The 22,300-nt window shown below is 39.8% G+C and overlaps 1 protein-coding gene across 6 annotated transcripts in view; it reads right to left on the bottom strand.

The window, feature by feature from the left end:
• Nucleotides 1-21,826, bottom strand: part of LOC111073227 (tight junction protein ZO-2) — a 114,008-nt gene extending 92,182 nt beyond the window's left edge. For 3 of the 6 annotated variants that reach the window (XM_041595098.1, XM_041595099.1, XM_041595103.1), the window contains exon 1: nucleotides 20,983-21,823. In XM_041595098.1, the coding sequence (XP_041451032.1) occupies nucleotides 20,983-21,562 (580 nt within the window). In that variant the 5' untranslated portion in view covers nucleotides 21,563-21,823. Of the gene's footprint in view, nucleotides 1-20,982 lie in introns of all 6 variants that reach the window. The other 3 variants (XM_041595101.1, XM_041595102.1, XM_041595104.1) reach the window with 2 other exon arrangements.
• Between the last annotated feature and the right edge of the window lie 474 nt (nucleotides 21,827-22,300).

The raw sequence follows: 22,300 nt of genomic DNA, 5'->3' as shown, positions 1-22,300 counted from the left end.
CACATGATTCCAATGAGTACACACACGAGTCCAGTCCAGAAAGTATACACTACGGGATGTGGATTTGGATGTGGACGTGGACAAAGTGGCCTGTAAGTAAACCCAATTGACACTTGAACATCGCCCAGTAGCCGGCGGCGGGTCTGAGGCATCAACGTGGTGGGTTCTACCATGGGCATGGTAATCGTAATGGTTGGTGTTTCCTCTCCCTCCCTCAGTCGCTCACTACCCAACTCTCCTCTCTCGCTCTTCTTCACTCCCACTCTCGTTTTCCATTTTGGGTTTGACGTTTTATTTGATTTTACGCTTCGTTGCATTTTTTTGCACTCTTGGAATGGGAACTGTGGATTCGGAAGAGAGGGAATGAAAAGAGCGGAAGGTACACACATCCATACATACATACATATATGTATGTACATATGAAATGGCAATGGACACTCGATATGCATGGGCCGGGCCCTTGTTCATCGATTTTCAAGTGCACTCTAGACCCTATCCCCTATTCCCCCTATACCATTCTCTTAGCCCTATCCCTCGATCTCGATTCCTGCCTCAACTTCTGCATAATTTATAACTATGACACTACATTCAGAGGGAACTGCATGACACTACCTTCGGTGGGAGCTGCTGCATTGGAAGAACAATGCCTCGAAGATTAATGGTCGCACACACACACACAGCACATCAAGTGAGCAGCAGGACAGTATACGGCATACGGTTGGGAGCATGACACTTTGGAAAATCCATGGAAATTGGTGTGCCAAAAAATGTACCTTTTCCCATTTAAAATGACTTGAATATTTGAGTTTGGGGGTTCTAATAAGGCAGGGAATACTCCACAGACATCAGCCATCAGACAGGCTGGACACATAATATATGGTATAGGACTTTTACGACTTCATTAGGGCTTCCACAGTGACACCTCTCCACTGCAGCAGTTCCATTGTCTAGGATTGCTCTGACTCTCTGTCTGTCTGTCTGTCTGTTCTGTCTGTCTATTTTGTCTCTGTTTTCTGCCTCGTTCCTGCACTTGACATTGTGTGCTCTGTGGTGCAAAATAAACTAACAGGATTATTGCGGCAAAGCGGCCTCGCCTGGCCTGGCTTAGCCTGGCTTTTGTAATCCTTTAATGCCGCAGCACCAGATCGGGGCCCTTAACCCTTTAGGCGTTCTAGAGCAGTCTCCTTTGGCAATTGTTTTGCCTGTTCTCCTGCTGCCTCATGTGTATGCAAATTTATTTACATTTTGTGCTAAAAATATACTTTTTACCATGCCAAAAGAAAGGGAGGCTACGGGACGAAACAAAGGATGGCATGACGGGGGTTGAACGGTGGGGCTGGCTGTAGGCACAACACGCCACAATGCACAAGGACAATGACACCAATTGTAGTAGGCAAAGGTGCCTCCACTTGGGCTGCACTTTAACGTTAAGGTTAAGTTAAGTTAATGGCAAAATAGGTAATGGAAAAGGAGAGATAGTATACGATTTAATTGGAATCTGGCAAAGAGTTATTATATTGATATTTATTTATAAGGAAATTAAAACGTGAAAGTTATGGATATATTTTTAAAGAATCTTATATATGGGCAGTTCCTATTTTATGTGAAAAAATTATATGGAAATCGGTTTTTATTGACTCTTTACGATTTTTGGCCTGGTGGAACAGCCCATATGTATTTCGATCAGTCAAAATCAAAGCTTATTACGCGTAAATCCAAAGCAAAAGCGCAGCCCAAGTGACCGAGGGGCGTTGCTGCATGACGCGAGACATGTGCAGCCGAAGCCTACGCTAAGACTCTTATGATCAAACCCAAAGAATCTTCTGCTCCTAAAAACAAGGAATCTTTTACCCAACCGTGGAGCGCCGAAGCCGAAAAAAATTTTCTGTACCCAAAAGTTTTTATAATGTTTTAAAAATAATAATTTTGTTTTAAAATGGGTTCGAATTTTATTGACAGTATAAATCTATTCTTGAATTCCTTTTATTTTCCTCTCCCGCTCTCATTTTTCAATCCTTTCCAACAACCCCAATTCTGTAATTTAATTCCAATGCAATCAATTCCAAAAAACCAATCCAATTGCTACCCACTGCCCAAGATCGACCGATTATAACCGATTATCGAGTAAACATACAACAATATCTGATCTTTACCCCGAAATTCAAACACACAAAATAAACTTCAAACGAGATCTTTGCATAAATTGATTCCCAAAATCAAATCAGACAAGAATCAAAAGAAAAATGCAACCATTGCCAAAAGAAAAACTGGAGTCTGCATTTGCTCCACAATTGACTTTTGGATTTTCCGTTTTCCATTGAGCACGAAAAAAGAGGCAAAAAGGAAAAATATTGTCTACTCATGAGGAGGAAAATCGAACAAAACGAACGACAATTGGATATAAGGAAAACCCAGACAGCGAGTGGAAAATGCTGAAAAACAGAGAGAGAAAAAAACAAACCAAGGAAATCAACGAAAAAAATGTAAATGTGGCACGATTTCGAAATGTGCAACAAAATGCATTTAATGGATGCATGGATGTGTGGATGCTGCATGTAAAAATAGAGTCGGGGAATCGGGGAGAGATTCGAAGAGGGAGCTTATAGGGGGGTAGGAGTAGTGCCCCAAAGCGGATATTTATATACAAAAGTCTGGGGCAGTTGCTTTAATTTCAATTTTCCAAACGGATTTTCCATTTCGATTTGCATACAACACAAAGATCTCTCTTTGCTCCGATACGGTCGGTGGCCCTTCACGCTGGCAATGTGGCATGTGGCACGTGGCACACACACACAAGAGGCCCGCATCTGCATCTGTTACCCTCTCCTACAAAAGGCCTTCCCTTATATGGCATCTATTTCCCTTTATTTTTGGTTCCCATTTTTGGGCATCTGTTTTACATACTTGACAAATTAATAATAATTACGCTTTCCATTTTATACCCCCACAATTTATATTTAGTGAGCAATTTTCAACTCGTTAGATATTTTGTGGAACGATTTTCTTTCCTTAAGACATCTTGTGGAATGTTTTTTCTCCCCCTAAAACATTTTTGTTAACATATTTTTGGGTTCATTTTGATTGATTTGAGTAGAATTTTCGGGTTTTTCAAGTCTTTAATGATCGTATGATATGGCAAAAGAATGTTAATAGCAGTCGAATAGCAGTTTGAAGATTAGCCCTTATATGGTGGTTGCTATAACCAATGGATCATCATTTGCTGCACCTCGAAGGCGCGTTAATTTGAGGAAGCGTAAAGAACAGACACGAATGTATGTATATTTGTATGGGTTTCCAAGATTAAGAATGAATTACTCAACTTCTAAATATGAAGGGTTCTTGGTTTAAATTCTTTTTTCGGCATATAAGAACTTTACTGTTTTGATATTCTTCGTTCTTTTTTTTAAGTCAAGTATGTTCTAGTATTTTAAGCTATAAACTGTAATTATAAATTTAGTTTCGTAAACTCTTTCTAAAAATTAAAATAAAATTTCTCTCAAATTTAATACTTCCATCAGAGTAAAAGTTTATTCTTCTTCTTTTAAATCCACTTACAGAAAGAAGAAAACTAAGTACTAACAAAATTTGCATATTTTCTTATCCTTTGACCGCATCCAAACACCTTCTCTTCCCGCCCACCAAATTGAAGTTTCTATTCCGCAAAGTTATAAATTACCGCAAAACGCAATTTCAATAGAACGGAGAGGGAGAATGGAAATCCCCTGAATGCATTTAGAAGCCAAAGTACTTCCATTGGGGGCTCTGGGCCACTGACTGTATTGATATGCATCTTTGGAACGGAATTGAACGGAGTTTGAGTTGAGCCAACAGCTCTGTCCATAACGAACTGGCGTTCTGGCGACTGCAACTGCAACTGCAATTTATACCACTTAAGCACTAAAAGTTGCACCATTAAAGCCAAAAAGGCGTTAACCTGACTCCGCAGCATACTCCCTCCCTGATCCATACTCCACTCCACGGATAAAATGCAAACGAGGCTGCTGCAAATGTTTTATGGGCTTCTGTTTCGGGGTTCTCTCCACTCGGCCACACAACCGCAAACGCAGCCGCAAAATAACAGCAGGAAAAAAAAAAAAGAAAGATGGAAAAGTTAAAACGTTTTGGCCAAAATACTACTCGCACAATGAGGGGGAAGGGAGTGGAAGATAAATGTACGGATATGTGTGTGGTAGAGGTTGTGCCGGTGTCCTGGTGCAGAAACGTTTTTTCAGTTTGCGGGTTTTTCCATACCCTTTTGAGAGGGTATCAAAGATTTTAAGTATTTTTCGCTACTTTTGTTACTTTTGTTATTTTGATATTTTTCCCCTGGAAACGAATATTTTGAGATTATTATTCGTTCTTTTAGTATTTTCTGTAGTATTTCTTAGTATCTTCTAATATTTTTCACATCAAAACTTTCCTTTTAAATTCATTAATTTTAATTAATTATTTCTAGTATTCTTTATACATTTATACATTAAAGGATATATAAACTTCGAATAGTTTCCGACTTTTGTATCCTGCATTTTTTCTTTCCATCTTCCTGTATTTTATGCCAACATGCAAAATGTTAATTCATTTTCTAGTCAACGTTTCGGTGGGAGTCCTGAACCGGATTCGTATCTCTCACACGTAAGCGGAAGGATCGAGAGGCACGAGGCACAAGGCTAAAGGATACACACGTAAAAGATAACTAAGCAAAAATGTAATGCAATGTCTGTGGATGGGCTAAAATAACTCGAAAATGGCACGGACGTCAGCACATTTCCGTTTTCTCTGTGGCCATACTTTAGCCACAATTCCACTTGCCAGTCTTTAATTTTCCGCCTTTTCAGCTTTATTTTCCCATATATTTTATACCCTTTCCCAAAATCATTTCCTATCGCTAAAGTTTTCCCCACATGCTTAAAATCTCATCCATCATTTTGGGGCTGCCTGCCTGGCTGCTCTCAACTTTTTAATAACTGAATTTCCGTCATTTAACTTCACTGCAAATGAAAAATATTGACTTTTAATAACTTTGCTGCCGCCGGCAGTTTTCTCTGTTACTTCGTGTACCCCACTGTGGGGCGCTGACTTGTGAAAATTTGACTTAAATTTAATTATATTTATTAAAAAAAATAAGGCAGAAGGTGGAAAGAAGGGGTAAAAGCTAATTGACAATAATGAAATATTTTTAATATATTTAATTTTGAGCAGAGTGGTTCGGAATATTGAGGGGAGTTTCCAATTAGCAGAGTTGCGCTTTAGGAATTATAAAGCAGGCTAATGAGCGTTCATACATATGTATATGTATGTTCTGAATTTATAGATAATTACAAGTAAAATTATAAAGTACTTTAATAACGAAGTTTCATTAGGTTTAAGCTAATTTCAATACTTTCAACGTTTTATACTCAGGATACTTAAAGATATCTAAAGATTTCATACCCAAGTATAAAGTGCTTCTAACAATGTACTGAATTTTAATCTATATAATAGCATATCAAATATCGGATATCTTATCTTGGTAAGAAATTATTATAAAACGATTTTCATGGTTTCAATTCAAGAAATGTTTTTACTCAAACTGTGATGTCTCCTTCAAATATCTGTGAGTGAATGTTTCACTTTTTTTCTCCATTTACCATCAATCCTTAACCTTCAACCATTAACCCCTACTGACTGTGATTTTGCAACCTACTTTTCCGCCTACTTGCAACCCACTGTGCCCTGTCCCTGACGCCTTACACCGACCAAAGGCACTGACCAACATGGATGTCGAGTGCCTCTTGCCGCTGCCTCTGTTACCTCTGTTGCTGCTGTGGCTGCTGCTGCTGCTGCCAATATGCAAAAAAAAATACAAAGACAGAGGAACAGAGAGAGAGAGGGAAAAGCGTACAGCAAGTGTGGGTGCCACACTACATGTGTATGCCCCACAACAACTGCAACAACAAGGTGAAACCACCTCGACATCGATGTTGTCGTTGCCGTGTTGCCATTGCCGTCGTCATCTTTGGTTGTCGTTTAGTTTGGCGCCCACTCGGCTCTCGCCAAATGGCTGCCTATCCAGCGAAATGAAATGGATAGGAAAACAAGCTCCAGCTCCAGAGCGCTCCCAGTGCCCGCAGCAGAAAGCAGAAAAGAGTCTCCCCATCGGATCCCAGGCCCATATGTGGGGACAAACCCATTGGTTGACCAAACCGTCTGACGTACTAATTATGGGGAGAGCGTGGTCGTTGTCAGGTTGCAGCTCTCGGAGTGGGGCTTGGGGGATAGGTGAGAGCATTTACATGACACAGCGAAAGTGAAACGATGCCTGGGGGCTATGATTAGATGCAGGTTCCTGCTCCCCAATAGCGGACAGGAAGGCAGGAAAGCGAGCGGACGGGACGGGACGGGAAGGGAAGGGAAAGACAGGCACCGACATGCGGCGACAGGCAACATCAGCAACATTTGACATGTGTTTGATTGGAGAGACAAAGCAGGAGGAGGAGGAGCAGGACGACGATCAGAGAGCTCCTGAAGAGCAGAGCACAATGTGGTGCCGATGCTTTCGATACTCTTAAATTTAGACAATTCTACGTCGCAGTTTGAGGCATAAATAATCGTTAAGTAAAGCATTCAAAGTGTATAGCAATAAGAAAATAATTCAAAATAAGGACACGAGAAACAACGCAGCAGAGGAGTCCTTATTGAATATTCCTTATTAGTTTATACGAAGGCGGTTACGTATTTGAAGGGGGAAATAGAAGAGGAGCAGCCTACCCCACTTCCACACACTCCATATATGCATACTCTACTTAGGTTAGGTTTTCCGCACTGCAAAGCTCTCCCCGTCATCATAATACCCTCTTTGAAGGGTATTACAAAGCAAAATCAAAGTCTAGTGGTTGCCATTTTGTACAGTGGGAGTCGTTAAATGTCGGACTAGCGAGCAAAGTTTTAATGCTCATAGCTAAAGGTGCCGCAGGAGCAGGAGAGTAGCAAATGGATCTGGGACCAAGTCAAGTAGCACTGGGACCTGCAGACCCCTCCGTTCCAACGTGTGCCTGAGCGATGAGCCGACAAGGCGTGCCCGGCAGCAGCCAGCACAAGACACCACAAGAGACCAGACCAGACCGACCGACCGACCTCCAACCACAGCCACAATTCCCGGAGATCCACTGATGATGTTGCTCTCCGTCTGATAATGACGATGATGATGATGGGGACGACGGCGACGGCACCAGTCAGTCGCTCAATCAGCCCCAAACAGCCCGAACATCTGTTGCGTTGCTTGTGGCAAACGTGACAGAAGTGACATGAAGGCGGTCGAAAGCGGCGGCATTTCTCTGTTGCCTTTATAATTTGCATGGACAGGACGGGGAGGAGAGAACGGCACGTGGAATGCAGGTGGAAAAAAGAAGGAGGAGGTACCTAATGGGTTGTTGAAGATATAGATTAAAGATAGAACATTCAAATGAAAAAAATATAAAAGCCTTCTTAATGATTTTGTTCATTGAGAAAGTTGGAATGGAACTGTTGTAAAAATGCAAGAGATTAACTCCAGAGAATTATTTTGAAAATACCTATAACGATACCTATCAAAATTATCGATAGGTTATCGATAAGCTATCTAAATATCAAGAAAAGAGAAAAAATATAAATTATATCTGAATACAGCTAGATTTAATTCTAGAAATGATAATTTTAGAAATAATATTTAGAAATATATCGATTGATCGATCCTCAATTACTAGGTTTATGCAATAACTTTATAATCCAATGTAAATATGTATTTCTATACTATTCAGCGAACCCATATCCATCTTCATATTAAGTGCATTGTTGCTGGAAATACTTATTCCTTAATAAATACACCTCTGCAAATCTCTATCCTTGCATTCCTTATAAATTCCTGAGAGAACTCATATAGAAATTCCCTGCAATCATCTCCTACACCCACACACACTCCACCCAATACGCAATCGATTGCTCGCAACCAAACCTTCTTTCCCATTCGATTCAAACTGAAAAGTATTTTTATTATTATTTTTTCTTCTTTCCAGGGGAAATCAACTGAGGCATGAAAATGCATGACGATGTGCATTGTAATTTATAGCAATTTCCTTCTTGTTGTGACTGCAGTTTTCATGTTTAGGTCTTTGGTATGGAAATCCACATCCCACCATCCCCATCCGATCCCAACCAGCAACTCAAGCGAAGAGGCAACGGGCACTGGGTAAATTTATTAATTTATGCAACACTTCAGTTTATACGATGTTTTGGTATGATTTTACGCTACATTTGAGTGTGGGGTCCAGGGCGGAACAATTTATTAAGTCTTAAGGTCTTTGCGTCTTTCATGTGGTTTGAATTTTGCGCTGAGGTTGCGTTTTTGGTTCTTCGTTTCGTATAATGAAGAACGGGAATGGCCCGTTCCATCGTATACTTTAAATGTCGTTTAATTGATGGTTATACCCGGACAATTCTGCAACAGCTCTAGAAACTCTAATCGGGTTCATCTGTCTATATATTCTCCGAGATTTCAGAGAGAGTTACAGAAATGTTACTTGGAATATATTTAAGTTTCTCTTTCTTAGAATATTATTTATCTATTCCTCCCCAACATCCACTCTTTGACAGTTTTTGACAAGATATAGTGTTCATTTTCGGTAGAATTATATGTTTAGGTTTTGTCTATCTATTTATCAAAAATCAGAATATGGAAAAAATAATGATTATTATTTTATAATTTCAAAATTTACAATATCTATCCCCATACGACACCTCTTTGGTTGGTGTTCTCCCATTTTCATTTATATTGCATCATTATTTCCTTTTACCGTGCATTGCCATGGCCCTTAGAATTCTTGTTTATTGTTGTCTTGACTTTTGGAATTTGCTCTTGTTTAGTGGCATGCACTTGATGCCACACCTCCTGCTCCCACTCTGCCCCATGTGCATACATATGTGTGTTTTTGTAGGCGTTTCCTGCTGCACGCAACTCGCTTCAGATCTCAGACACACAAATGCATAAATTTCCATGTTGGGCGTCATGTAATTTTCATTATTTCTGTTTTTTGTTGTTGTAAGAGTGAGAGAGAGATATAGAGAGAGACAGAAGGACAGAGACTGTTACATATCTGGTTATTAGCGCTCTAATGAACCTCTTTACAGCTGCCAATCATCGAAGGTGGCTAAGAGGATAGGAGAGTAGAAGGAGGAGGGCCAAGAGCAGAGTGGAAAAACACATTTGTATTTATTGCGGCTAGTTAACACACAAATATGGGAAGTGGGAAGCCAAAATGGAGCTGCGACTCTGGGGCTAAGAGACTCAGGCACAGACTGAACCACAGCTTGGTCAGGTGTTGTTCCAACGCTCATACATACACACGAACATATGTACATATGTATGTATGTATGTACATATGATGATCGTTTTTTATCTGATATTGCAGTCAAGTGTATTCCACATGTAGGAGGCGTGAAACCTATGTTTTTTCTCTACGCTTTTATGCTCTCCTCTTTAACGTAGTAATCCTCCACCTACTTGCTTCTTCATCATCATTCATTCAAATTGGTCATTGACACTGGGTCTTAAAGTAGGGAAGGGGAATGGGGCATGGATGGGGGGGGCAGCCGCGTGGGTAAATGGTTTATTGAGGAAACGCTTAGAGTTTATCTAAGGCTTACAGATGAAAGCGATAACGCCGATAACGATATCGATTTCATGAGGATTTTTAACAAGAAAGAAGAGTGGGATGATGAGATTTATTGTTTAATAGAGACTAAAACGCTTTAAATGCATTCATCGATTTAAATTAGGGCGATTAAAACGATACAATATAGAAAATTATCGAATTTATCGATAGATATTTGAAAAGTCGTATTTTATGGGTATCTATATCTATATGGGTATATATATCCGAGAAAAAATAGAGTCATCAAATGATCGTCGTATGCAACAATTGAGTCGATGAGTTATTAAATCATCCAAGAGTAAAGAAATTGAAATATCCTTTGAAGTCCATTGAATCAACTTCTGAATAGTTTCTACAAATTCCTCAGTATTTATGCCGCACTGAAATCTGTTCTCATTTTTTGTACCATTATCAGGGGCCCTCATAAATGATGTGTGTGGGGGGGGGTGGGGGGACAACCCTGAACTTCTTATCATCGTTCAGGGCGTGTGATTCGCGTTAATCTGTGATGAATGCACATTGCAATTGAAAGCTCATACATTAATCAACAAATCGCAGAGATGAATACCCACATTGTTGCCCAGTCCGTCGGGCATTTGTCATTCAATCATTATGAATAAATTCCCCAATTGATCAAATTCACGCCGCCCCAAAGTGCAATAATAATAATGCGAGATCCCAACAGTGCGCCGCGGATCAGCAGAGGGATAATAAATTATAATAATTGTGTGAAATTAAATTATCAATTGCAGACAGAAGCAATAAATAAATAAATGATGCGTGTGAACAGACGAGAACTTACAAGGGAAATTGCATTTTCCCACAGGACCGACGCGTCGGCGGTTGGTCGAAGGGCGGAAGGTCAGCAGAGAATGTGAGGGTGGAAAATTGCAGATGCAATAATTGCACGAGCAGCGGCGACTGGTTTCTGTGGTGGTTTCGCATTTCCGCTTGCAGCTTAGAGCAGAGGGCCACATGCAAAGAAAATATTTGCACATGCATTGGACTTCCTTCTCCCTCCTGCCAGCAGGATGTCTGGCCCCATATATCATTCAGCATTCAAACATACAGCAAACAGCATGAATATTCACGCCCTGCGAGCTAGTTCCGCTTGTTCCGCCTGCAAATATACCGTTATGACGTCAATGCGTTAACACCAACACACACCGGACACACAATCGGAACAATTTGTGGGATGATGCCAACCGACGTTGCCCCGCCTCTGCCACAAAAGTTGCTCTAATTTACCATTGTATGGCATTTTGTATGAAATTGTTGGAGGGGCTACAGTGCAGGTTAAAATAATAGAAGCTCCATTTAAACAGAAACCAATATCCCTGTGTCGAAGACTTTTGAAGTAAAGCTTATATTAATAGTAGGTAAGTGTATTAAAATAACTACAGTGAAACTACGCATCTAAGTGGAGTCCCTTATCTTATGCCTTCATAGAGAGTCGTCACAATCGTTTTGTGGCTGTTTTTGCTGATGAAGCGAATATATTCGAATTTCTATAACGAAAGGGATGAAAGGAAGAAAAATGCTCGGGAAATTAAATGACGAAGAGTGGAGTTCTGTTTGCCGAAACGATCGGGGGACAAAAAACAGTCACATAGTATTCCTATCAACTTGACCGCAACTGTAACTGCAGGTGTATGTATGTGTGTAAGTCTGTATCTGGCTGTTCGTATATAAGGCCCCTAAACAAATGGCTTCCAATCAGCGAATGTTTGTTCAATGTTTTGCGGTGACGGCCACGGGGCGACAGGTGCAACAAAATCGGGGGCTGGAGTGCAGGCCAAACTGTAGGTAAAGTATAGTAGATAAATGAACTAACGGTTAAGCATTCATTACGCCCACTGGCAGATCAATGGCAATTATTCAGAAGTTTTTGTTTTGCAATGGCAATAAATTTGCATTCAAACAGAAATTCAATTGAAAATTGAATTCAATTAAGGATGAAAGACCAAATAAAAAAACAAAGGTAAGTTAATTAAAAGAAAAACCAATAGAAATTAAACAGAACTCAACGAGTTCAAACTAAATTTAATTAAAATTAATCCAAAAAAGAATTTAACAATTGATATAATTTAAAAAATAAATAAATAAATTTCCAATTAAATTGTAGAAAAATCTTTTCTAAACGATTTGATTTTGTTTACAATATGGAAAGAGCCAAAAATAAAATCTTTTAAACTTTGGAACAAGTGGAACCGGAACTGGCAATGGCCAAACAAATCATTTAATGGGAAGTGGCGGAGATCTCCGAGTGATTTTTCGAGTGATTTCTGTGGTGTGGGCGTGGGCGAAGGCTACCTTTAAACAAAATAAATATGTATATGGTGTTGAAATAAATAAAAATGCAATAAATTTGCATAAGCTGCGATCACAAACAACCCAAAAAACAGAGAGAAAAAAAAGCGAAAAGAAATAACCACTAAAAATCTGAGATAATTTAATCAAAAACATTCGCTTTCTACAGACATAAACTACACAAACACACACACACTCACAACGAACATCATCTTGGGGATCCTTCTTGATTAATATAGATCAAAATCAGAAAATCAGAGGAAGGAACCAGTCTACAGTGGCGTCTGGCGTCTCAGTGGCAGCTGCTGCTGCTTCTGCTGCTTCAATTAAGAAATTTTATTAAAGAGAGAGACAGGAGAGAGTGTAGAATGAACAGAGAGGTCCGAAGTCGTCCCCGTGGATGATTGAGAGACTTTTGCCGGAAGCTGTGGCGCCCCCTTTGGATCCCCATCTTCGATCCATGCCATACAGGGTATTCCCTTGCTACATTTTCTTTCTTCATTTTTATAGCTTTTTATAGGGCTGAGCATATTAGTTTTTTGAAGCGAATTTATGGCACAAGCTGTTGAGTCGACGCCTCCTCTAGGAATAATGATAAATGTCCGCGGATCACTAGGCTCTCCTCCGATTAACATCTCACTAACTAGTTAGTGGGTCCATTGGATGCCACGAGTGGAGTAAGTATTTTCCACTCACTTAATGGTGATTGATAATCATATATAAAAAAAAAACCATTTTAAACTGATTTATGCTCGCCAGTGCAGAAATAGTTGCAACTGAAAATTGAACAATCTTCGATGGCTGCTCCATCGTACTCCTTTGGAACCAGGTAACATGACGATCGTTGTAGATCCATGAGTGCATGTTGATCAACGTTTTATGATTTGTTGTCGGTTGCAATTTATAGAACACTTGAAAATTAAAAAAAGATATCTCGTTTAATGGCTCGATGGGAGTGCTGGTGTTTGATTGATTTTCCAAGAGATTTACTTAACATATTATTATTATGGGAAAAATATGCTGATAATTATATCAATAAAAGCTCTGGATTAATGGGTTATCTATATATCGACAACAAAATACACTATAAATCATTTGATTAACTTCATTAGAAACAAATAGCTTATTTCTCTTTGGAAACTGATGAAAAATTGCATTCATTTGTATAAAAATTGATTAATTAATCGACTATTCATAGGTAGGAACCGATTTCCAAGTTTTTTTTCCTCTAAATTAAATCTGAACTTCAAAAATCTAGTTTTATTTTATTTTCTTTGGCGAATTTCAAAATTTTTAAAGCCATAAACAAACTTTTTGGCAAAAGTCAGCAAAAATCATTGTATACACAAGAGCTGCCCTCTGCCTCTTCCTCTTCATTCTTGGAAAGTTCTTAGTTTCTTCGTGAATATGTGTGCCCCACTGCGGGGCAGCCATAAAGTTTGGATTACCATTTCCGCCTCGAGGCGGCATAAAAAGCTGTCATATACCGCACTCTTCTGTCTCTAAAAACCACAAGAGCTGACCACACAGTGAGATCTCTCGAATGAGAGAAACGGGGAAGAAAGAGACACAGAGAAAAGTGACATCTGGTCAATGGTTCTCTCTCTCTTCCCCCACCGATTCAACCCCAGATGACCCCTTGAGAGAGCGCATAAAACAAAAAGAATAAAATCAATGAAAATCGTGTTCGTTTTCTGCTTTTTTCATTCGATTAAAAGTAAATAAATTATTGATAACGATATCACTTTACTGTTTGAAAGGAGGGGCTCCCTTTAATGGTTGCTCTCGGTTAATGGAGTGTTTAATTGTTTATTGCTTGTTTAAAGTATTTTGTTTCGCTTATTGCTTAAGTGATTTTTTTGTTAAGGGGTGGAGCTGAATGTTTACTGCATTTTTTAAATATTTGCAGATCAGGTTTCTTAATAAAAGCAAAAATATAAACATAAAACGTGGTATTCTGATCCTCATTCTGGGATGACGTTGGAAGTTCTTCGATTTCGTTCCGCTATGGAGTAAAAGTTCCTTTAAGAATATTGAATAGCATCGAATAATGATAACTTAACAATAATATATTAACCATTAGAATTTATAATTCCTGCCAAATCAGCGGCATTTAGTGATGATGTCATTTTATAATGGCAAAGAATCAATAACTTACTGGTAGTTTTATGAATAAAGAGTACTCATTTACGCACTTTTAGGGATTGTGGATTGTGTGTAAGACAGCCTCTAAGGCCATTCAACTCTTTATCATATTTCCATATTTCTGCGCAGACTTTCAATGTTATACTATTTTGTGCTTTGATTTAATTGATTTAATAATTGACATTCAAAAAGTAAGCTACGTTTGGGCGTTTCTTTTTTTATCAGCCTTGGAATTTAATGATTTATTCAAATTAATTGGATAAATACGTTGTACGAGTACTGGTTTTTACAGTAGCTACGAAGCGTGGCAAATTTTATTCGTACTTGTTGACATTGCCTCTACGAACCAGCCTCGCCACTCATAGCTCTCATTTTTCCCCCACATTTACATAGTTTTCATCAGCCAGCAATCACATTCGATGGGGAAGGCCTGCCTACCTACCAAAGGCTAAAAAACAGATCCAAACAAAACCAAAACAGGAACAACAACAACAACCGTAGCTTTTTGTGTGTAATTGAAAAAAAAAAGAAAGTTTTTGTTTGCAAAAATTAGACTTTGTTTTGGGCTCCAGAAAATTGCTCCATCAACGAAGCAAAAACACACACAGAAACAAACAGCGAATTGCTATACAGTTGCGGTCATTGTCTGGGGTCCGAGTTCCATTTTTAAACGATTCTCCCTCCCCTCTGCGCAAAAGGAAGGAAATAATGCTCTAGTGGAGGGGTGAAAGTACGGGTAATTTGAAAATAATTGAGAGACATTGCAATAAAACCGAAAATGGGGCACATAAAGAGGGTATAGAAACAGATTTGACCACTAAAAATGTTTCACCATATTTTCTTTGAAAAAATTTAATGAATTATTTAGCGAATATATTGTGCTGAAATATTTCCAAGAAACACACTGTTTTTAATGTAATTTTTGCCTTTAAAAAGTACCTTGAAAGCTTAAATTGTTTTTCCGAAAAAGAGTTCATTATAATACCAAAAATCGATTGAGATGATTCAATAACCCAGCCTCTATTAATTCAAGTTAACTCCATTAGTCGCTGGCCATTTAAGAGATCAACGAAGCGTTAAATCAAACATTGGCCGTTGACTCGAGTCGCAAAAGGTTCGATTCGATCAAACCTAATCAATCATAATTTTCAACAACCCAGAAAAAAAGCAAACAAACAAAATAAAGATCGCAAATGAAGTTCGAAAAAGTTGTAGAGTTCCGTTGAGGGGGATGGGATCAATGGCCCACCAAGAAGGTTCCCAGATACAAAAAAAAAAATGGGTTGGGCTCCATTGAGCGCATTGGAGCGGTTAAACAGATCAATCTTGTTGATGCATTTCCTATAGGCATGGCTGGGAATAGGAGAAAGAGAGGGAGGCATAGAAAAAGTTCCAAAGGTACGAGTGGAAGATCTTGAAGGAAACACCTTAAAAGGTACTTCCCATTCCATATTGTTGAATCATTTCCTATAAACACGATGGAGAGGTGTATATTTAAAGACAGACAGAGGATCTAAATCTCAAGGGAGCATGTGACCATGATCTATTAGGAAAGACCTTATAAAGGTACTTCTTCATGAATGAAACTACAACCAGGCGTCTGTTTGTTTTGTTGTTTTTTTTTTTTTTGTAAACTAAAGCTAATGACTTGTACAAAAAATAACAGAAAATAGATAGAAAGAAAGAGAGAGACAGAAATAAGAAATCATCAGAAAAGAGGAAGCATGACAACTCTCTAGAGAACCCGGGTGGGATGATGCTGCCTGCATCATCAGAAGGTCAAAATGCAGTAACTGCAACGGCTCTGCTCTCTCTCTCTCTCTCTCTGTCTCTCCTGTGCGTCTCCCTGTTCCCCTTACACCTTTCCTCATCTGCTTTTGTACTCTTTTTTCTAGTGGGAAAGAACAGCAAAGCGCAGCGCAGCGCAGAGACATCAAGCAGAGAAACAGTTAAATGCACTTCCATCAGCAGCAGCGCCGCTGCAGCAGAACAGACGCCAGTAGCAGCCAGCCAGAAGTCTGAGCGGCAAAGCCGGTTGCGCCGTTTCTGGAGAATGGCTTTACAACCGAATGAGTCATGGCATGACACACCCTGTAATCCAGGGGCGTAGTGGGGTATACAAGACTGAATGAAGGTCTGGGTTAAAGGTTTCCTAGGTTCCCCAGCGTGTATCAAGATCACATTTCATTAAACGGTATCCCCTAGTCCCAACAACATTCATAGCCTCCTTTACTTGGTTTTCTGCGTTTCTGTTGTTGTTTCTGTTATTCTTTGGGCCCCCAGAACAAGCGTAGAAACAGAGAAAATGGTTGAAAGAGAGGTAAACAAGTTACCTGCTGCTTCGCCTGCTGCCGCTGCTGCCGAGGATCGTTGGCTGATTGCGTGACAGTTGTGTGGGTAAGCGGCTTACGAGATTGTCCCAGAGTCTGTCCGGAAAGAAACCCTACCATGGGCCACATCTGACCATAACTTGTGATCAGCTACCGAAATGAATAATGATTAAATAGGGCAGACCGAATGGAAATTAAATAGTAATCACTAGGGTATTGCAATTAATTTGGGGAGATCTACAATGCCACCCAGAAGATCTAATTCGTTTTGAAATAAGAATATACATAAGAATATAAGAATATATAAGAATATACTACTCTGATATCAAAGAATCAGAATCAACTGGTTGTGGCAATCTACATACGTACATATGTATGTATGTATGTACGTAGCTTATATGGAGCAACAGCAGATTGTAGCTGGCAGCACGCTTCCACCAAACACAAAAAAAAAGGAAATTAACACATTTACTGGAGATTTTATGAGGCACAAGCCCACAATAAACCGACAACAAGAACAACTTTGTTGCAAACGAACAAGACCAGAGTTAAGATTAGACTCTAAAAGAAACGTATAGTTAAGTAAGGCTCAGAAGTTACACAAAGAAAAAAGGGAAGACTAGTTTCTACAAGCCGAAGGTTTTAATACCCTTGTAGAGCCAAATTACTAATTGATCGTTTCTTCAATAATACCCTTTAATATATTATTTAGTGTACCGATGCTGACGCACAATTCAGATAATTATATTTAGCCCAGGAATATAAATATTATTTCGAAGCATGATTATCTTGGGTTAAGCCGAGGCTTAGTTCTCTCAGGAAACTACATACTTTATAAGGTTCATATAATATAATACCATTCATCTTTCTGTTCATTCCAAAGTAATTTTCCCAAGTAACACTCTCTCCATGATAGGGTATTCAAACAAAAAACATCAGCAGCAACAAAAACTGACATGTGGACGACCCATTTCGATCTCCTCCTGACATACTCTTTCTCCCTTTAGCGTGCTATATCCTGCAGCTCTCTTTCCAACATCAGAAGAATCAATGGAAAATCAAAAGGCAACAACTGCACTCCTCAAGACGTACATAGAAGCAGCAGCAGATGAAAACCTACTTAAGCCAGGTGGAACAAGAGAGAGAAGTCGACGAAGAGAGGGTCAAGATCAAGAGAGAGAGACCGAGAGAGAGACAGAGAGGTGGTGGCATGAAGTAGGACGCAAGTGGAAAACAAAGACACAAAAACAGGATGCGCATGCGCAGTAGAAACGAAACGACACGAAAATGGAACGAAACTAAAGGTGAACATCATTATCATCATGCCAGAAAGAGAGAGAAAAAAACACAACTATAAAAGGGGGAGAGAAAAAAGCGAAATCAAAGAAATCAACAAATAAAACATAAAAGGAAACGCTTCACAAAACAGAGACAGAGACACACAAAAGATGAAGCACAGAAACACGATAAGAACCACGAAAGGAAATCGAAGGGTGTGCAGATGGTGGAAGGCACAAGCATAAGTACAGGGAACAGGAGGGGACAAATGGGAATGGCAAACGATAAACGTCATCGGCCAGATTATGCTGCATAAATTATCAAATGCAAAAAGAACACACTACCAAAAGGGAGCGCCGCAAAAAAAAAACGCATAGAGAAGAGAGAGAGAGAGAGCAGCGAGCAGGAGCAGCGTTCGCTGTAAATAATTGTAATTTACGTGAAGAAGTAAAAGGAAAGAGCATTTGTCTACCTGAGCAGGCAGCGGCAAAGGCAAAGAGAGAGAGAGAGATGACAAGACTGCAGCTAAAGGCGAACCATTTGATACCCTTGCAGAGCGATCGTTTCATTGCCAGATAAAAAGATAGATAAAAGATATAACTTTACAGTTGAAAAACCTTGAAACTAACAGACATACATATAATATACCTTCCATGTTTCAAATGGCTTGCCCAAAATCATCATTGCTCCCCTCCGAAAGGGTATAACAGCCACAACGTTGATGAGCAAAAGCATAGAACCAAACGTTTGCAGAAGCTGGTGGGGGGCAGTGCAATGGTAAAGGCAGAACAGCACGTACAAGAAATTAGCAAACAAACAGCAGAGAGAGGGGGAGAGGTAACAGGAGCGACAGAACACAGCATTAGCAAGAGTGAGAGAGGGTGAGGGAGGGAGGTAAAGGTAAAATGGGGAAGGAATAAAGAACTCGTAAAGAAGTAAAAGCGAAGCGAAACTACCAAACGGATTATGATGTTTTCCAACGTGATCATGATGATGATGAATGGGATTGGTCTACGACACACATAGCAGAGAGAAGCGAGAGGGGATAGATAGTGGGGGAGTGTGTGGCCTGCGGGGGCACACACACACATACATGCACGTTGACATGGCCATGGACATGGACCACGCGTAATGTTAACGTTTCTCTCTGCCTCCCTCCCACTCTACGTCCCTCAATGGTTCTCTTTTTTGTCTGTAATCGTGTTCGGAATCGTAAAACGTGATCGAGGGCTTTATGTTCTACCATACGTTTTGCCATGGTTAGTTTTTGTTGCTTTTTTTTTAATTTTCTTTGTTCTCCTGTTGCTTGGCACTTTTCAATACCCTATACAGAAGATATGCTGACATTATATCGTACTATAGAAACTTAAGAAAGAAACTTTCTGTTGTTTCAGCTCTCATATCCCATCATTAAATATCCTATTACTAAGAAAAACATCCCAGGAATCAAAATGTTTGGGATTCGAAGGTTCCTTGAGGTCTTTTCAGTTTCTTATAGTTATATAAACGCTCTAAATATATCTTTACATATCCTTATCAACCCTAAGTGGTTTAACCTTCTCTCTGAAATCATATTATCTTTTATTTATTCATTTCACCAAATATGAATTTCCTTTGTTTTTCTCTTAATTTTCTTGATCTTTTTTTGTTTTTCTTATACTCCTCTATGTTTTACTACTACTTTTTCTAGATCTTCTATTGATTTTCCTCTACTCTTTAGTATTTTTTTGCTCTTGCTGTGATTTTTTTTTCATTTAATTTCTTTTTGGTGATCTTGTACGATAATTTGGTTTTCCCCAAACTTTTCATTGGAGAGAGAAAAAACAAGTAAAATCTAAAGAACAACAAGAGTTCTGGAGTTCTTCTATCTTTCCATTGTTTTTGTTATTTTAGCTGTAATCTGAATTTTCGGTCCTACACTGCTACTCCTCGTACAGCTCTCTTCCTGCCTTGTTCTGTATGTTCTTTGGGGTAATTTACAAGTCTGGGCAGCAAAATTTACATGCAGACACCGCCGACAACATGTTGTTTTCGTAGTTTCGTGTGGCAGAAGACTCTGGAATGGGATGGTAATGGAATGGGTATGGGTATGGTATGGGCTTGGCTTCAGCTGTTCGTTCAAGTTGTGGGTCAATGAATCAGCGCGTGGATGGCACTACACAGCTGTGCAAAAGTTTTGATGGATTGTTGCGGTAATTGTTGGGAAAAAGGGAGTGGATAAAGGTATGATCTCAGCCAGTTTCATTAGAGATTTTGCCAAAGAATAATCTTCAATTGTGGAATGTGGTTCAGCCCTAAACAGAGGCCCGAATCTTAGGGAATCTACAATTCAGTTAAATCTCTATTGAAGAAACCTTCGCCTAATAATCTTCCATTAAATAAATGCATCATTCCTTCTTCTTGTAATCTAAATCTTTTTCCGAATGGTTTATGGCCCTGAGAGTGCATCTAAAAGTGCTGCATTTTTTTGATGAACCACATCACGAGATTTCTCCTTATCAACACACAAATACGAGAAGAAATTCTTCTTGTGTTTTTTCTTTCTGTTATTTGAATACCAAACTCCCCTATAAAATATCTTGCTTTCTGAAAAGAGTTTTTCTTGTGAATACGAGAGCACAAAACAGATTTCAGGTTTCTTTTTTCATCATATTTCACATGTTTATGCGAACGTGCTTCAAATGCCACCTGCCACATCATAAAAATATATCAGAATTTGCATAAATTCTATGGACTGCATAATCAGCTGAATAATCTCTAATAATGGCAATTATTATCGACGCGCCACTGTAAATGGTGGCCCCCGCGACACTTCACTCCCCCACAAACCTCCAACGCCCACACGGACGCCCCCTCCTACACGGCCAGAGATTGGCAAAAAGAGCAAAGAAAAACAGGTAAGAAAATCAATTAGCCGAGATGAGAAATTTAAGAACCGATCGAGCACAATTACGTGAATAATTTACGGCCAAGATATGGGATACTAAAGCTGCCAACGCGTTTTGTCGCGCGAATCAGGTAGATAGGAACCGGTTGGAGAGAGCCGTGCTTAGAGGCAGAACCTAACGGGAACTGCTGGCGGAGAGACGGATCCTCTCAGATCAGACCAGACTCCATGTCGTATATGCATGGAGATCGCAGCCGAGAGATTTCCTCAATTGTACTTTTATTCCTAACAAATCTCATCCATCAGTCTTCCAATTAAGACACATGTAGTTGCCTTGAAATAAAGAAGGACTTTTCGAAGGACTTACCACTCTTGAGACGATCATTAATCAGATCCTCGATCAGTTGGGGGCACTCGCACTCGATGGCGTAGCAAAACTGCTTGAATTTCTCGAATCCGTTCTTGGCTATAATCTCTATGAGATTGGCGCACTGCAACCGAAGGATCTCCGCGTCGTTCAGCCCCACACAGGCCCCACCACCGCCGCCGACAGAGGGCGTCAGCGAGCGATTGTCACTCTGGGCATCACCATTGACGCTGGCACAGCGGGAGGATCCCGAACCGGCCAGAGAACCGGCACTGTACTCTCCACCGGTACCGCTTCCACTTCCGCTGGCACTTGCGGAACTTCCACTGCTTGCCACGGCGCTCAGCTTCCGCTTGGTCAAGGCGCCCACGCTAGATGGAGCGCTGCCTGGGGGCTCCTGGGCGGAGACTGGAAGTGCAGCGGCAGCATAGGGCTTCAGCAGAAGATCCTCTTCGGATTGGCTGAGCACCGAGTTCTTGACGAGCACGGCAAGAAGATCGGTGCTACCCAGATCCAGCATAATCCGCTCCTGGTGCCGGGACAGCAGAGATCGCACCTCCTCCTGTTCTTCGCGCGTCATAACGGGAATTTCTTTTGGATTTCGCTTTCGAGTGGAGACTTGCGCCCACACACAAAACACACACGCACACAAACACAGTTGTTGTTGCACTTTTTTGCTGCTTTATCTTCTGTTTCACTCTAGCTCACACGAACACATTTTGAATGCACTAAGTTGTTGCATTTTTCGTATTAGCTTTGTTTTAATATAAACTCGAAAATATTAGTAAATTCGCGCCATTTATTTCGCAGTTCGTTTAATTCGTCCGCGCGCGCACCCTCGCAGTTTGAAAAATTTTTTAAATTTGACGTCACTGGCCGGAACGCAGTGTGACCGCGCATTTATCAAAAAAATATACCGCCTGACCCTCGGAAGTATATCAAAATATACCTTGTCATTTTTTAAATATACCGTAAATATACTGACGGACACGACAAGATGCGTTCATATTCCTTAATTTTGATATTCGGTTTAATATTACTAGCTAGTTAGCTCTCTCAGCCCTTAACATTAAATTTTATCCAATTCCTCATACAAATTTGGTTCAGGATTGGCTAATTTTCAGAACTCTTTTTCATTGTATTGTTTACATGAAAACGTTCAAACAAAAACGGCCACAGCATAAAACGTAAATGTTGACTAAATATGACGTTATTGTTGCTGGTTGACCAGCAACCATTTTCTTCTATACGTATGGACCTTTGTATACCTTATTTCCTTTAATTGATGTTAAATTTGTTGTTCCAAGCTCCATTGAAA

The sequence above is a fragment of the Drosophila obscura genome, unplaced genomic scaffold, assembly GCF_018151105.1.
Source record: "Drosophila obscura isolate BZ-5 IFL unplaced genomic scaffold, ASM1815110v1 contig_4, whole genome shotgun sequence".
Classification (NCBI taxonomy): domain Eukaryota; kingdom Metazoa; phylum Arthropoda; class Insecta; order Diptera; family Drosophilidae; genus Drosophila; species Drosophila obscura.
Note: the sequence above shows the minus strand (reverse complement) of the source record. Positions and strands in the feature narration are given on the sequence as shown.